The sequence below is a fragment of the Symphodus melops genome (genome assembly GCF_947650265.1).
Source record: "Symphodus melops genome assembly, chromosome: 15".
Taxonomy (NCBI): domain Eukaryota; kingdom Metazoa; phylum Chordata; class Actinopteri; order Labriformes; family Labridae; genus Symphodus; species Symphodus melops.
In genome coordinates, this window is record NC_136705.1 from 7,211,496 (window position 1) to 7,229,902 (window position 18,407).

The following is an 18,407-nucleotide window of genomic DNA, read 5'->3' on the forward strand; positions in this document are numbered from 1 at the left end:
TCACGACCAAAAATGTACAAACAATATGCCTGTAGCCAGTTAGACTGGCAAGCACCATACTGTTTGAGTTTTAAGCTTCATGTGGAAGCTGATGCTGTAGCAGCTGGGTAATAACTAGCTTTAAGCAGAAGGAACACAAGGTGACAAGACGAAACACTTAGGCCTTTACTGTGCTTAGGAAGACACTTGAATACAGCATCACAGAATACAACCATCTAAAAACAATGCTCATTTGTTTTAAAATCATGCAATGGTTATATTGGTCATTTTTACAGGAATAAACACCAAGCTCTTACTGGAGGAGAAAGATCTATTGTTGCTGAGGACAGTGTGAAAGTGTGTCATGACATGATGGGAAGATGCTTGGTTCGACTTTGCAGACAAACAAATTCACACTGCCCATATACAACAATTTCCAGAGATAAGTGACAAACATGAGTGCTACCTAATACACACGTACAATTTTATCCAACCGAACCCTTATCCTCCCACCCAGCAAACCTGTATCCCTGAGCCGGTGTCTGCTGTATCGTGGCTTGACTGGCTTGAGGTTTCAGGAGACAAACTGTCAAATCTGTCCAACTGGAAGCTGTCTCCCATGCTGCCCGTTACCCCACTGGAGCTTTGAGATGATGTTCCAGCAACCCCACTGTGATCCTGAATATCTTCTCTCTGATCCTTGGACGTTACTGGCCTCTGGTACCCCTGACCTGACAAAGTTACTTCTTCGTCTCCTCTGACCTTCCTTTGATACTCGTCTTTGCTTGGATGTTGAACTCCAGCTTTTTTATTTCTGTAGTTTTTTTCACAGTGTTCATCCCTGTCCTGGGCTGGTCCAGCCTCCCTCCACCCCTGGTGCCTGGAGGTCCAGCTCAAAGGCAATGCTTCTATGTTTTGACTGGATAGAAGTCTCCTAGAGAGTTCAGGGCTGTCCCTAGGTGACCCATAAAAGAAGTGATTATACTGCCTTTCTTCCATGCCAGGAGGTTTGCGTTCACCTTTGTACTGTGGCAGCTGGTAGCGGTGCAGGTTTGTCATGTTCCTAGTGGGAGATGAACTCTTTTGCTGGCGTGGATCCAAGACTGGTGATTGAGAGGTGTTTGCACGGTGCAATCTTGCAGGCAAGGCGGGAGATGCTGGTGAAGATGTGACTTTTTGGGATAATAGAGGTGAGATGCGTCCTGGTTTGGTTTGAGGTATTGCTTTGTTGGTTTTATATCCATGGTTCTGGTTGTCCACCTGCTGAGATTCAGAGGAAGTTTGTCCATGAAGAGTGGAATGAGGTAGAGATTGTCTCAGGAGTGACCCTCCAATCTTAGGACTCTCTGACCTCACTGACTCAGCTTGAGAAGATGTTGGAGAAGGAGTTCGTCTGTCTGAAAAAATGGTGGACAGTTTGGCTGCCTCAACAGCTAACTTACAAGCCACTTCAGCATTTGAGGATGGTGAGATGCTTCTCCTGTTACTGCTTGGGCTGACTGAATCACTGGCTCTGCTACTGCAGCGTGATGACTTGTAGTGAGTCTTGTTGGATAAATTAGAGTTCTCATTAGCACAATACCGAACACTGTCTTTAGCATTATGACTGGTCGTGGTGATATTAGAACTGTGGCATTTATTAGAACTGTCCCCACTTACTTGGTAGCCCTCTATGGAATGGTTGCTATTTTGGTACATGTTAGGTGGGATCTCATGCTGAATGTCTGTGGGTCGCCCAGCAGGTAAAGGTGGGTGAAATTTGCTAGAAATTCTGGGGCTTTCATCCCCCATCCATGGCCTCTGCTTGCTTTGAGGCATGCCATGAGAGCAAATATATGAGGTTGGAGTCATTGAGGTGGAAGAATATCCAGTGTGGGCACATAGACGGTCAGAAGCAGGACTTCTGGGTAGTCCATTCATTGAACTACGGCAGACTCCCCTGTCCATCTCCATGAGCTGGATCTTGGATGGCAGGGTGAGGGTGCTGCGGGGCAGGACTGGTGACCCTCCCCAGGACCGGCAACGAGGGGTCTGGCAGTGTCGGGAAAGGGTGGGGCTGCCATTCTGGGTGCTGTACCCAGAAAACCTTCGTCTGAGCTCTGGGGAGCCAAACTCGTCTAAGGCCCTGTAGGTTGCATCTCTCGCAACTGAATCCATGGTAGATCTCTGAATGTAGCGGGAGCCTTCAGGGAATAGGTAAGGTTGACTGAGGTAAGGATCACCCTGCCTTGGCTGACCATTGTACCACACTGGGTCACTCAGCCTCTTCCGGAGGTGTGGAGGCAGTAACTGACCCTCTGATCTGTTAAGAGGATTGCCCAACTCATTTTGACACACAGAGGTACGGCCACTATGAACATTAGCTTTCTCTATGTAGCCAAAGGTCACCACAGATGTCTTTCCTTCCTCAATGTCAACCTCTGACATCTCAGAGGATCTGCAGTTGCTGAGGGGTGTCGAGGGTAAAGTTAGCCTCTCAGAGTATGTAGAAGAGGGAGACATGTTCACCATTCTCCGGTAGTGATCTGCGTCAGAGGATTGCGTCCGTCCCAATGAGTCATGCTTGCCTGGACAAGTTCGAGGTGCAAGGACATTGAGTATTTGACCAAACTTGTCATAGAACACATCTTGGCGGTGGACCTGGGTGGGAGACCCTGTAGCATCAGGTTCTCTGAGTTGAAAGCTGACTGAGTGTCTAGAGGAGGATTTTGATGAGGGTAAGCTGTGGCTTCCAACTCTTGCTTGGTTCTGAAAGGCTGAAGAAAGATCTTGACTGGAGTAAACAGAGCATCTCTGGGAACGAGGAAGGATGTCCGGGGACTGAAATGTTCGGCTGTCAGTACCATCCTCTCCTCTTACTGGCACCTTACCTTCCTCTTCAGCCAAAGACCTTACTTCAACATACAGGTGGAGGACCTTCCCTGCTTCAGACATGATGTCACCTATATGCCCCTATATTTGCTTTTCTGCAGACCATAAATATTTTAGCAAATAGCCCATTGGCCTCGTAGTATCCAGTAAATTGTCAAACTGTCTCATGTGGGCGAGACTTGAAACCAGATAACATTTGCTCTTCATGTTCTCTTCAGATCTTCAACCTGCAAAAAGCAAATATAGAGACAACGTTAATATAACAGAAAATCAAATCTTACAAAACTTAAACATGATCCTTAACTCCATTCATCAACAAGTAACAGTAAATTATTCTTAATCTTCAACTTGTTCCAACCAGTCCAGCCAATTTTTAAAAAAAATATTGAACATTTAAAATTGTTGAACAGGACATTCCTTTTCACTTGCATACTATCACCCATTCAAGCATATTAAATATAAGAGTAGCTTGCTTTGATCCAATGATTTACTTGTAAGATGAACAAAATACTGACTAAAAGGTTAAACAGAACAGTAGTATTCTAATTCTAGGGTTGTAGCATCCTTTAAGGTCCTTCGGTAATTTCTAGCAGGGTTCAAATGGTGATGTTCAGAATAGTTTTGGGGTCCACTAATAGGTTAAAAGATTTTTTAGGACATTCTGAGCCAATTAAGGAGTTTCTAGCAAGCTTTAAAGGGTGTTTTTTTGTTCTTTTGAGGATTATGGGCTCCTTTGTGTGTAGTAATAAGTCATGGAGGTAAAGCAGCCTATTAACAAGTGTAAGGGGTCATTTTGGATGATTTATGTGTTCTAGTAGTAGTTCTAAGGGTTATGTGTTATCAAAAGGGTCTTTTAGTAGGTTCAACTGGACTAAGAGAATGATATGTTAGTCCTATAAAACAGTATATTGAAAGCATAAAACAGACTTTGTAGTTGTAATTTATGAGGCATTAGTGGTCCTACTGTATAGTATTTTGAGGTTATTGTGGCCCTTGAGAAAGTCACAATTTCAAAAGGTATTTTAAAGGGCCTTTGTGTCCTTTAATAAGGTTAAAAGTAACGAAAAAGGAGCACATTTGACGGTAAACCAGTAAAAGGTGTACGACTGCAAAGAGACAATAAGAAAACAGAAAAGTACACTGATGAAGGTCTGGTGCCAAAACACGTCCCTTGTGAGCTTTCTTTGCTGCTCTTACCTGGAAAAAGAAACCTAAAAGGACATTTGTATGCAGACTTTTTTGTTTTCTTCGTTTAATATCTTTTACAGATCATTGAGGATAATCTGATCATCTGTTAAGGTGGGTCTGATGGTCAAAATGAAATTATCTTGGTACATAAAATATCAATGAATACTAAAGCTATTCTGCAACTCTTTTGGTGGCACATTACCTTACCTAACACTCTTCAGCTTAGTTTTACTTTCATTTGTTAGCAGTACAGTGTCCTTATCCTCTTATAAGGTCAGATGGCATGGTAATTACAGGTCCATTCATGTCATTGGCCATCCTCCAACATGGTATCAGGAACATGCTGGAGATCAGGCGCCATAGGGCCACATGTGAGTTTGATTTGTCTATTCACAGATTAGGAAAAGCAGCTTCGAGAGTAAAGCTGAGAATAGCAATCCAAAGAGCTGTTTGGTCTGAAAGTTATACCGTTTAAACTTTTTACAACCCACAGTCAACTCTCCTTTATGTTGTCTGTATTCCATTTGACAGTAAACCTGCAGCTGTCTTCCTCAGTTTTAAATCCAGGCAATCAATTTGGATAATGCAAAAGTCTGAATGCACATGAAATCACAAGACTGCAGGAAATAGGACCATAAGCCCACACACTAACAAATGGTGATCTGGATAAAATGAAGACATCTGATCTGATATGGGAAAGATACTATAGCAACCAATTTAAAATGCTTGTTTTGTCTGACCAAGATCAAAATCCAGTTTTGCAGCCATATATTAAAAATATAATCATAACTTCCTTAGTTTGAGAATTTAAAAAATATATATGTGTTTGTATTTTATACTTGAGACTCTCCTCTTAAGGGCCAATTTAAATTTTCAGAAAAAGCTGTCTGGTTTTGTTTCTTTTTTTTTAGTTATTCAGTTACTGTGGAACACATTGCTCCAGGACAATTTCAAGGGCGTGTTAGTGTGAGAATATAAGTTTGTGCCAGTGTGTGTGCCAGTGTGTGTGTGTGTGTGTGTGTGTGTGTGTGTGTGTGTGTGTGTGTGTGTGTGTGTGTGTGTGTGTGTGTGTGTGCATGTCGAAGGTTATCAAATCTCAAATGGTTGTATTATTTGCCAGTAGCATAAAAATGTCATTCTGTATGTTGTAAACCTATACTTTGTTACGACTACGTGTATTATATCTTTGGGTTTCCTTTTTCCTTTCATTAATTTTTCAAGCTGGGGGACAGGAAATGTTGGGAGGAGAGGAGGGGATGACATGCAGCAAAGGACTGAGGTTAGATTCTAACCAGTGGCCACTGCTGTAAGGACTACAGTCTCTGTATATTGGACGTAGGACATAACTGCTATCTACCGCCCCCTTTGGGTTTACCGAAAGACGGACTTCTGTATAAATAACTTGTAAACTTGCGGTTCAATGAAGTGCATCGTTTGTGGTATAACTGTACCAGTATTCACAATGTATAAAACTTGTTACATTTTAAAAACAATTTTGACGTGGTAATAACAATCTTCATAAATTGTCAAGAGATATAAGGTTGTTCAGGGTTTAACACTCTATAGAAAAGAGTTGATGAAGCCTGCAGTCAGCTTTAACTCAGGGTCTACCAACAATCAGAAACACAACACAAGATGCTGTAAGATAACCTCAGGATTGTATTTCAAGAACAAGCATGATCTCCACACTCTCCAACAGTGACAGAAGAGAGGTGATAAGAAACATCAGGCACGAATAAGTCTGAAAGAATCCTCGTCTGCATTCTGATTGTGTTGTGGGACACCTTTAGGGCTTCCTTGTAACAGAAAAAATCATGATAAGTATAGGGTCCTATTTTTTATGTAAAATTATGTATCGGATATCAGGCTGATGACGCTGACCCACGTCATCGATAAAGAAAGATCGTTGGGCACTTCTCAGCTTAAACCGTCTCGCTTTGAAGACATTCACTTTCCAAAATGTTACAATAAACACTGAAACATTTACCACACATTACAAAACCAAAGGTCAAAAAGAGAGCAACACGACATGCGGTGGTCGGTTAATCTCGATTATCTTGTCTTCATGATCGTCGGAAGCCAGAACATAATTGCAGTTGACACTTGATACAAAAAAACGTTTTTAATTCCGATAGGATACCGAAATTGCAGCTTTAAGTATTAGCCAATAACAATATCAATCTGATAAGATATCAGCACGAATCATACATACTTTTATTACTTATTTTGTAGTGTGGAATATTAGAAAGGCTTGATCAAGTGTTGTTACTCAGCGGGTATGAGAAAACGGACCCATTTATTATTAACCAATTGGTTACATAGATTTTAACCTTCAACATAATATCTACAGAATTCTACAATTGAATAAAATAAATCAAAAATAAATTAAAAAACCCTGAAAAAAAGAACCTAAATAAGTAAGAGCTGGAGCGGAAAATGGTCTGTTTATCAGAGCGCTTATATCTGAGATTTTAGAATCCAATTCGTTTTCTGGCTGATATCGGATGTTATCCAATATCAATATCTGATTGGGACACCCCTAGACGTCACAAGCAACTAGAGTTTATTTTAGCGCTGACAGCACTGTCCCCTGTTGGCTGCCACTTAAACAGTCACTGTGTCTGTCAATCTGTTAAGCTTATCCTCCAACACAATCACGTTTCATTCTATTGGTAACATAAGTTTCACTCGATTCCTACATAGAATTTACGCTAAATGCAAGCGCTTTATGCGTATGTCTATGGTGGAAGAGTCTTCCTCACAGTGGAGCCTGCAACGGAGGGGTCTGACAGTGGAGGTGTGTGACGTGTGTGTTGTACAGAAAGCTGTGTGTAAACAGTCATTAGCCTTGTAAATAACTTAGCAGGAATGTTGTCTTTTCTATAAAGGGCTGAAATAACATGTACAGTCATTTTTTGATGTAACTGTATGACTATGGAGGTCCAGGGTGAAGGAAAAAGCTTACAAGAAACAGCTAACTTTTGTCTTTTGTGTTGTTATTAAATCTCTTGAGTCATTTTTGATAATTGAAATTATCGGCTTATTTAGATCAATTTCAAGATTTTGATCGAATTGATACATTTCCATTTCTTCCATGAAGGTTACTGCGCAGCTAGATATTAGGATTGAATATTTTTTTAACCAGCAAGTTGAAATATGAAAGGGTATCTTTCTACAAAAGGAAAAATTACAACTCACACAACAGCTTCTATTAAACAGCCAAACGGGAAGATTTAAGGGAAAGGCAAAGTCTGATACCAACTAACTCATATCAAAATGTGAAAGAGAACAATGACCTCAGTCATCGTCTGAAATGAACACACTGAGCAGATTCAAAGGGGCTTTCCTCTCCACAGTAAACACACAGCATCTCCTTAAAGCTGCTGGGTGTTTTTCCAATTCAGCCGCTCCTCTGCTCAGACATCGGTCCTCGTCACCGTCACGGTAACATTGACTTTAACATGATGACCTTTAATTCAGAGCTGCATCTCATCTTGTGAGCGTAGTTAAACTAATCAGCTATAATTGAAATTAAGTTAATGAAGTCACAGGGTAAGGCTGAATGTTTTGTTAAATGTCCCCCTGTCTAAATGTAGAACTGCCCCTCAATCCTGCATTCTCAAAACCTTAATGTGTAAATTCAGTTTGAAATCTTTAGAAGTATTTGTCTCCGAGACTGAAGTTTGTAGCTGGCTTTAACCTCCCACAGTTATCTGGATCCACTGTCAGCAGGAAATGTAGGGTTCCTCTGTCACCACCTTGATCCAGCGCTGCCTGGCTACGGACATAAAACGTCTTCTAAATCAAAGTTCAAGTTGTATATGTGAAGTAATATGTACATTGTGTAACAAAATACTATCTTCAAACTAAAACTGACTCCAGACTATGGCAGAGGGAGTCAATTAGACAATATATACTACAGCACTACATCCAAATCTTGATATGCAACAAATGTTTAACAAAGTATCCAAGAAAGTCCTCAAATCAAGAACCGAGAGGTGAACTATTCAAAAAACTATTCATGCAGTGAAAGTGTGTTTTAGCCATATATATTATTCATATTTTGAATTTATCTTCAGATTGTCGGCCTGTTCTGACTGACCTGATTATAAAAATGATTTGATCAGCCCTCAGACCCCAACAAGGAGCATTTGTTTTATAATGTGTTGATTTATGTTAAGACCAGTGATTTAAAAACTAACTTCCCACAGACCCTTTTGATGTCTCCATGCCAACAGTCTGAATTCCAAACAGATCTACTCTTACATAACAGAGACAAGCATCACATCACCGTTCTCCTGGGGTTGTTGTTTAGAGGTTGTGTCATCTTTTTAGTAAATCTCACCAATAGAATCATTCCATCTCTTGAAAGCATTGTGTCTTATTTGACTGGTTATAAAACTTAAAAATGTAATAGTCATATTGTGTCAACTGCATCAACTGTGACTGTCAGAGTTGAGCTACGTAACTGTTACAGGCCTTCATGTAGTCATGTTCACAGAGAACGTGATACTGAACTTCTGGACATCCCAATTGGTTGGGAGGTAAGATAATAGTCGATTTGTTTTAATAGAGGATGGACCAAGACAAAAAAAAAAAACATATCCCGATGGGATTTTTCTGTGATAGAGGGTGGGATCACACTGGCTGCTCGCACAATACTTCTACCAGAATTAAAAGAACAGTTAAAAAAACAAAACAGCAAATAATAACAATCGTAAAGATAAGCAATTAATGAAGATTCAATTAAAATATTGGCTTCCAACAATCATGAAAACAAGATTGACGGTTACTGTGCTGCATGCCGTGTTGTCTCACGTGTGTTAAATGTTTTCGTGTTTTTGACATCACCATCACCTAACAAATGTTTATAGCTCATTTATATTGATCTATTATCTCCCTTAGCTTATTTATTTTCATGTGTTGCTTTGTGTTCAGAATGTTTAAGTAGTAAGAGTGTACAACTGTGATAAATGCATTTGATGCAGATGTTGTAGAGTCAGTGAGTCATTGTGTTCATAATCAAGCAGTCCTGAATAAAGACACAGCTGTTATTCTTACAGAGTTTGTAAATGACTGATAGCAAAACTAGACCCGCTTCAGCGTGCAGCCATGAAAAGTTTGTTTTTTATTGCAACTGACAGGCTGAGGGATTTTTTTTCTGTCCGTCTGACGACATACAGAAAGGACGCATGCAGAGGAAGACCTTTGAGCTAAAAAGTAAAGTGCTTTTTGGAAACCAGTCACATCTGACATTTTGCACTCCTCAAACCTGCCAGACTGTGTTCTAATTGTTTACTACAGCATTGACCACTTTCATTGTTCGTCTTACTTTGTTGTTGTTGATTTTTTTTTCGAACCCCAAAAAAAAAAATGCTAAATAACTAAATATGAAACCTTTGAAGAAGATGAATAACATGAACAATAATAAGGCTCCTGTTTTGGGTCCACCATAATTGAGTGAGAAGCCCAAAGAGCGAAGGTTGGTTTTCATTTTCATTCTAATGATTTTGCCATATGTTGCATTCACTATTTCCATGATTGATTTATTCAATGTCTTACGATAGAAAAGGTTAGGTCCTCCCATGTGTCACAGATGAAAGCATGCCGCTCAAGTCGACTTATCTGACACTGAACTCTGCACTCAGTTTACAGTTTACAGCCACACAACTAACGGACTGAAGTCTGAAGCTGAACATTATGTAGAAGACAAGAAAAGAAAAAAAGAACACATTCCCTCAAATGCTGTCACTCTGCAGGTGGTGTGTGTGCGCACGGGTGTGTGTGTTTGTCTTTCAGACTGATAAGAACAAAGTTAGCCCTACTTTTCCTGGACTCCGCTAATAGGATTCCCCTGATATCCACCTTCTCCTCCTCCTCCTCCTCCTCCCTCCCAGCATGCACTGCTCAATCCACCAACACACATACACACTCACAGAGACAAACACTGGTACACACTCTAATGAAACCACACATATATGCAGACACGTGCCGACACTCACACACAAACACACAAGCTGTAACCTTACCTGTGTGTCCCGGTGTCCTCATTGCTGCAGCAACATCCCCCAAGTTGCCGTGGTAACCTCCTTTTCCTCTCTGCCGTCCCGTCCTCGTATCTCTCTCTGTGTCATAGAGTAAGCTGGATTTATCCTCCCTCTACCTCCACTCTCTGTCTCCTTAACACTTGTTGTCTGCAGCAGAGCTTGCTCATTGTGGATTTACAGACTCTTCTCAGCTTCTCCTCCTCCTCTGGCTCCTCCTCTTCCTCCTTCACGGGCTCCTCCTCTTCCTCCTCACCCCTCCTCTTCCTCACATCCTACTCCCCCAAAATCAGAAATCTAACAATCCGCTGATGTCCAACCTCTCGTCTTCATGGCAGCCTGCCTGCCAATCCAATTCTGTGGTGCATGTACACCTTTCTTTCTTCAGCCAATGACGGTCAGGTCTGACAGATGGCAGGCAACATATCTTATAAGACACGGGAGTTGGAAGGATTGGAATTAGGCATGGGGGACTCAGGGTCAGCAGACAGGGTTAGATCTGGACACGAATCCTTAGCTGGTTTAATGGACAATGTGCAGAAGTTCTGTAGGAATGAGGGCTGAATAAAACATTAGTAACACATTGAACTCTTTGCTTTTTGACCACGCCCACAGCCGTGATGTCATTAAAAAAAAATCAGTTCAGGTGTTGGTCATATTTGTCAGTTCAGGTGTGTGAGGTGTGTTGAGTATCTGTCGTATCAACAGTTGGATCAACCTTTGTCTGAGTTGAGTTCAATGTCTCTAATTACAGTGGGATAGCCGAGGTGTGTTTAGTTCAGTGTCCCTTCTTACAGCAGGAGAGTTTACTGCCATGATAAGTTCAGTGACTGTTTAAAAGTTCGGCATCTGTAATAAGAACAGAGCGGTGCAGTTGTTTGGTTCATTTGGTGTCCGTTACTAAAGCGTGATTTTTCTTTCATTCAAACAGCTCCCAATGAACTAAAATGACTCTTCTCACCAGCTTCAGTGCCATTTTCTTCATCTTGTGATTTTCAGATGAAGTTTCTCCTTTCCTTGCAGCTGCAATCAACCAATCCGGTGATTGGTTGATTCTTTTTCCTGATGACGTTGGTGTCCTTCTTGTACAGTTGGTCAGTTTAGGTTCTCAATTATGGCTCCAGTTCAATGTTAATAGAATGTCCAAACATGTTTCAGGTATGCCAGAACTTTCTTCAGACATGTTCAAGCCACTCTTTTTTAATAATCGTGAACAAACGTGTGAATCCACCCAGCCACATCATTATCTTTGTCACAGAACGCTCAATCCCTAATTAAAAGCTTTCTTTGGACAAAGACGTGTAACTGTAAGTCTGCAAACACTTGAACCAGCAATGAATAAATAAGAACATTTATGCACTCATACACTGAATTAAAGGGATACTTCACCCATTTGCATGAAGCTGTGTATCATTAGTAACATGGTAGTAGTGTAGTAGTGTTGAATGGTCGTGAATCCAACAACAACTAAAATCCAAAACATATTTTTCTTGTCTCAGGGCAAAATGAGGGTTGGATTCACGACCATTCAACACTACTACCATGTTTCTAATGATACACAGCTTCATATAAATGGGTGAAGTATCCCTTTAAGACCATATTTCACAATATGCTCATGTTCGAGTCACATTTAAACTATCCAATCATGAGTTGAAGCTCTGACAGTTGTGAACAGTAACTTTTTGCACGTTCCCTGAACAATGCTTTGCACATTCTTTGTGAAAACTCGTTGCAGCTCTTTTCATTTAAATACAACAGTAGATATGTTTACTGAATCGTTATTCAGATTTTTGACTTTTGAAGGACCTCGTGTCTTTTCTTTAAATGTGTCTTTTTTAAGCATTTTGCTCCAACGTTGTTTCCATCTCATATTTCATTACTCATTTCACTCTTTTTCTTTTGAACGTTCATTCTGTCTTGTACACGTGAAGCACTCGCTGAATCATTTGCTTCTTGTCAGGCACTTTCAGCTGCGTGTAGTTAGGAGATGTTGTTGTTTAAAAATATATAAATACATGTCATTATCTTTGTAAAATAAGAAGTTCTTGACATAAATAATAATACTTATAAGTATTATTATTATATTATATAATTAAGTTATAATTAAATCATATATTAAGTTGTAATAAAATATATTTTAATATAATATATTATATTATATTACAACTTAATACTCGCATAAATGTGAGTATTAAGTTGTGAATGGTCAGTCTATATCAAGGAGACTGAGGAACAGACACTTCTGCTCTAATCCTTTTTGTCTGATGATGAATGATAAAGATAAGCCCCAAAACAAACTCCAAAGAATCTGTGGCCCATCAAAATAATCTCTAAAGCCATAAACCCCTTCTCAAAACATAACCCCCCCACCCCCAACCCCTCCCCCCACAGCACTCCTCAGTGCAGAACTGTGCAGTAATATTTACCACCGTACAACAAACATCAATCAGTCGGCATGCTGAAGCAAGCATCCATATGGGCAGTATGTGTGCATGCATGCGTGTGTGTGTGTGTGTGTGTGTGTGTGTGTGTGTGTGTGTGTGTGTGTGTGTGTGTGTGTGTGTGTGTGTGTGTGTGTGTGTGTGTGTGCGTGCGCGCGCACTGCAGTACCTCAGTTACAGGAGGCGGAGCTAGACAGGATGGCTGACGACAGGAAGTCTGAGAGAAGAGAAGAAAATCTGATTTAGACTTAAATCAACAAACCAACACACTACGGCATCTCATTTCACATCTTCCACTCTGAAAGCCCACACACAGAAACCCACACACACGTTTGACTGAATGAATAAATGAATGACTGATTAATTGAACATTTTTTTATTTTCATGGCCCAACATTCCTGCTCTAAAGTCTATCCTTTTAGTCTGCATCCGGAGTCAGAAAATACTTGTACATAGTAGTTAGTACTTACATAGTACAAAACAACCTCATGTTCCATACTTGTGCAACTGCATTGCAAGCTATTCTAATGGAAGGCTCTGCTGCTCTTGTATAATGAGAGCATGGACAGAGTGCGTGCAGGCAGGCGGGTAACCCGTTCAATCTCTCCATGGCCAACAGAGAATGAAACAATTAAAACAAACATGTTCATCTTGGAGCAAGCCCCTGGGTTCAGCATTCCCTTCAAAATTCAAAGTGAACCACACATCGCTGCTACAACCCATCAACATGTCTAACTGATGCACTGGCTAACATGCTAATTCTTTACCAGTAAAACGCACATTGTAGATTATTTTTGACTCAATCCAAAATCCAGCTGCCCCAAATATTCACTCGAGCACCAAATTGGGATTGTTATGCTGCTGTGAATAGTCACAAACCAGTGCACTATTTCCTCAAGCTTATTTAATGTAAACAACAGAGAGCAGCTGTGTTAGGAAAGTAGAGAGCGTTTAAAAAAAAAAAAAAAAAAAAAGTGAAGTGTTTTAAGTCTTCAGTTGGAACAAATGGGCTTGAAGCTGAGACCTACAGGCAGGATGCATGAACATGTAGTTCATCTGAGTCTGACTGATTTGTTGACAATAAAAAGAAATAAACAAAACCCTGTAACTTTCTGTTTTCCAAGGATTTTTTTTATTTATTTAAACATCATTTAAATCGCCACTTTAATGAGCCGCAAACACTTTGAAAAGAATCATATGAACACAGAAATTGAGAAGATCCAGCACGCAGAGGGTCACATGCCGACTGTAAAGCCCCTCAAGGCTAAACTGTGATTTGTGATGTTGGCCTTAATGAATATAACTGACTTGACAACACACGTTAGAAATTCAAAACTGTCTGATGAAGCCCTGCACATGGTCTAAGTGAGGCTCCCAGTGTTTACTTTAGTTGCCAAAGGTCAATTTTAAAACACAAGGAACAAAAACCTTTCCTCCAACACATTTCCACAGTAAAATAAATCCATCTTTGTGAGAGGGGCTGTGTTTTTGTTTGTTTTGTTTTTTTCTTCTGGTAACTGATAAGATGTGCTGCTTTCTATCAGCGATCTTTTCTAACATGGTGATGCTTACGTTATTAGTCAAACAACAAAACAACTGTGACAGTTTTGTAATGTATCATTATTCCTTTGAAAATTTAGCATGTTCTGGTTTCTGATTCAACAAATGATATCCTTTCAATACAGAGTAAAAACAATCTGACAAATATTGTATTTTTCAAACTAAAGAAAAATCATTTCCTAAAGAATTTATGTTTTTTGGTCTATAATAATGAAAAATGTGACTCCAGTTCAGAGCAGCAACGATAAGCTGAGTTATGTAAAGAAGGAAAATTACCTATCAAGTATCCTGCTGGTGAATTCTTTTTTTTTTTCAAGCTATTTCCTGCTTTAACATTTATGATAATAATAGAGGACACGTTTAGTTTTGGTTTCTTTTCAGACAAAATAATGAATTAGGCTATAACACATTTAAATACAATTAAATGATCAATTTTGACAATAATCTGTAGACTGATCTATAATTTAAGGTCTCCTCAAGGACGTTATCCATTATAGTCATAAATGAGTAAAAAGAAAAATCAATAGATTGATCAGTAAAGATATTTGGTTTTTGCTGCCCTCCTCCCCTCAGAGCTCACATAACCTGATATTACTGAGCACAGGACATAAAAACTGAATCCATTTCTGATTCAGTTGTTTCTGTTTTTCAGAGTTTTCCTGCCAGACTCCTTCATAAATATGACACTTCTGTCAGTTTGATGACGGGACACTTTAAAGGCTCGACCTTCCACATCCCTGATCCCTGATCCAGACTGCCGGATACAGTGCACTCGGCTGCAGATCATTTGATGGATAACTCTGAAATGTAACACCATAAAACTAAAATACAAACACAATTCCTGATCGTGTACTCTGTTTAAGAGTAATAAAGTCGATTATGTTTGATTTTTTAGGATATTTTTAGGATGCGTTTTCTGACTGTTTTTCAAGCTCCGACAACAGAAGCAGCCAGCGTGCCTGAAGTCCTTTCACAAATAGTTCAGTTTAGGTTATTCCTCGCTTCTTCTCCTAAGAAAACGTGATCAAATGTGTACCCCGAGGAATCAAATAGATCAGATGTACATGATTTAGAGTACGGCTTGAATATAAGCGACCCAGCGGCCCTGCCTTTACTGAAATGTCGACTTCTCCAGAGACTGGCTGCAGCTCAGCAGGGAGGACCGAGGTCAGGAAAAGACAATCGTTAACAGATGGAGGACCAAAAAAGAAGAAACATTAGTTCAAGGAACTGCTGTTTCATGCTATAATACATACGCAGAATTTATCAATAGATGCTAGTCAATCTTCGAGTAACTTTAGTTTTATTCGAGTACGTTATTAATTTCGCTAAAACCCAAAGAGAATCTGATGTTTTTTCAAGAGAGATTTGCATGCTGCTCACTTGCCTCAAAGGGGGTAAAGGAGTGTAGCGGGTCTTCCTAGGGACTCGTGTGACCCCTCAGCAGCCCCGGAGTGGACTCTGAGTCTCCCGGTGGATCCATGAGACGGTAACGGTCTCGTTTACTACGGCCATAAACGAGACAGATGTGACGGTGAACTGACAGAGTAACGGATGGTTAAGTTACGTTACATGCCGGTAACGGAGTAAGAGCTGCCGGAGGTGAAGTGTCCGCTGTGTTCAGAGTTATATCCGTGAACTCTCCTTCTTTTCAGCCTCTTTTGTGGCTTCTTTCTTTATTTTTTAGGCGGCTGGTTGACATTAGTTTACGTTCTCCACGGTGATCCCAGCTTCCGCATCGTTAATGTGACGTAACGGCAACGTAAGGAGACGTCAGACCGGACCGACCAGTAGACTCACGCACACACAAAAACAACAAAGGATCAGGCCACACACACCGCGGTGATTTCAATATTACAGTCTTGCCATAATAAAGCATTTCTTTGAAACCTTTTTCAATATTATTATATAAAATGTTTCTTTTCAAAGAAAACAATTGTTGTTGTTTTTTCAGAATCAAGTCGAAATGTAAAGACAAGTATGCTTCAATGATCTTATTTGGGGAGGTCTGTTGTGATCAATATGTGCTTTACCTTGAGATAGCCTGTATTAGTCTCTCTTTCATAAAGCGTTTCCAAAGAAAACTACACATTTATTCTTTACGTTATGCTTTAAATTATTTTAGTCTTTTTAGTATCTTGAATTATGATTACTTATTCTTCTTGCTTATAGCTTCTTAAATGGCAAATGGACTTGAGCATGCTCTTAACAATTTGCATTTTCTTTTTCTGTAGGCTACATGTTTTAGTCTAAGCTAAAACAGCAGTGTTTACTCCAAAGCCTTTAAGAACATAATAATTTCTTCCTGTAGAAGTAAGATTTATTTTTATAGTGGTATTCACACACTATATCATTGTTTTTTTCTTCAAAAAATGTTTTTAATGTTAATATTTGAATAATAAAATATTTTGACTATTAAATATATACTTGTTAAACACTTGTTAACACGTTCATTGAGTCAGTTTATATATATATATATATATATATATATATATATATATATATATATATATATATATATATATATATACACCATCGGAAGGATGGAGACAAGGATGGATTTTTATCATCTTAAAACATCTGCGGAGTCCTTAACTGGGCCTTACAGTATCTTGAATTTTTGTTACCCTTTTTGTTTTATCGTTATCTCTTTTTGCATACTGTAAACTTTTGTGCATTGCTAAACAAACTGAATGTCTTTTTCCTGTGGAAAAAAAACACTCTAGGAGCTCAAATATAAAGAATTCAACTACAATTTATCAACTGAATGATTTGATCATCAATTCTGTTTGTATTTCAAATTTAGCTTCAATACACAATGGGTCCTGCTAATTTGTGCCAGATGAACTTCATGTGGTCCAACAGCTTCACAAGTTTAATCACATTTAATGTTGTTTTAAACACGATTCTGTTAACCAATCAAATGCAGTGTTTTATGATGGCGCAATTACAAACTTACAACCCATGAGGAAACAAACATGAACTGATGGGTTTTCCTGAGGTCAAAAGGTTTTTTTTCCAGTAGGTGGCAGCAGCTCTTCATGGCAATCCGTTTTCTTTCTTTTTCACTTAAAGACTGAAAAATATGAACATGTTCAACCTGATACTACTTCAAAGTTCATGAAGAGTTTTTACCTGACATCTTGATAAATAGTTGAATAATATTAATTCAACCAATTATACATCGTTGTTGTTGTTGTTGTTGTTTACCATTCCCTTCATTGATCTGTTAGACTTAATGTGGCTGAGTATGCTTCAAAGTATGTTCACATTATAAATATGTAAGTATTTGCAAGTAGTAGGATTTAAAGATACACCCTTCTTGGATTGTTGAAAATCATTGATGGTAAATCAATAAAGACATATTGATTGTTTAATTCATTTTAACATGATGATTGTGCTAAGCTGTTGGAAGAAGGAAAAAAAGGTTTTCAAACTAAATACTTTTTTTTTAACTTTTCCTTTTTCAAGCTTTTAAAATTATTCTGATTGAACAACTGAGACGGAAAACAATTATGTTCAAATCTAAGATATACTTACAGTATAGTTTTATCAATCAATTCATCATATTTAGTTTCTTGTTAGACTCTGATTACTGGGAGAGAAAGATAAATAGCTTATAAATGATGATGCTTTATAACAACTTAGTTGTCAGCAAACACTTTAAATCTAATCTTGAAAAGATACTGAAATATGAAAAAATACTAAAACTGTATCTTAACTAGCTGATAAATGGAGGGACAATATCCGAAATAATATCTATAAAATTCATAATGACCATTTTAAAAAGCAAATAATAATCAAGCAGTATAGCAGCAACTTTTTTGAAATGAGATAAAGCTTAGCTGCATATTAAATGCTGAACAGAACAATATAATAATTATAATATGATCTAGTGTTATTTTCTGAAACTCGCAAAAGAAGAATGTTGAGTATTTATTATTTAAGGATTTCAAGGACCAGTTTTTATTTTATTTTTCAATCATTGCAGCTCGTCTTCGTACGCCTCCACAAAAAAATAAGAACGCCTAAGTGATTTGTTTTGTTTTATTTTATCCCCATTAGAAACTTCATTGCACTGTCTCTGGTCTGTAGTATAGCTACAAAATCTGCAGACAGCTTGGAAACACATGATACACAGTTCGAATCATGTGCTCAGAAAAAAAGACATTTCAATTGTCATCTTTCGTCCTTGTTCCTAAATTTCCTTGAGGGAGTCATCCCAAAAGGATCAATAAAGTTCAGTCTAAGTCTAAGTCTTGTTGTTGCAGACTCTACCTGAGAATTTGCAAAATGAGTGTAATCACCTCAGTAAGGTTGTAAC

General features: G+C 38.8%; 1 protein-coding gene across 1 annotated transcript in view; it reads right to left on the reverse strand.

Annotated features, from left to right (window-relative positions):
- psda (pleckstrin and Sec7 domain containing a) overlaps nt 1-2,928 on the reverse strand; it is a 44,438-nt gene extending 41,510 nt beyond the window's left edge. Inside the window, exon 1 of the mRNA XM_079362144.1 lies at nt 502-2,928. Coding sequence (XP_079218270.1) covers nt 502-2,913 — 2,412 coding nt within the window. The 5' untranslated portion in view covers nt 2,914-2,928. The remainder of the gene's footprint in view (nt 1-501) is intronic.
- Between the last annotated feature and the right edge of the window lie 15,479 nt (nt 2,929-18,407).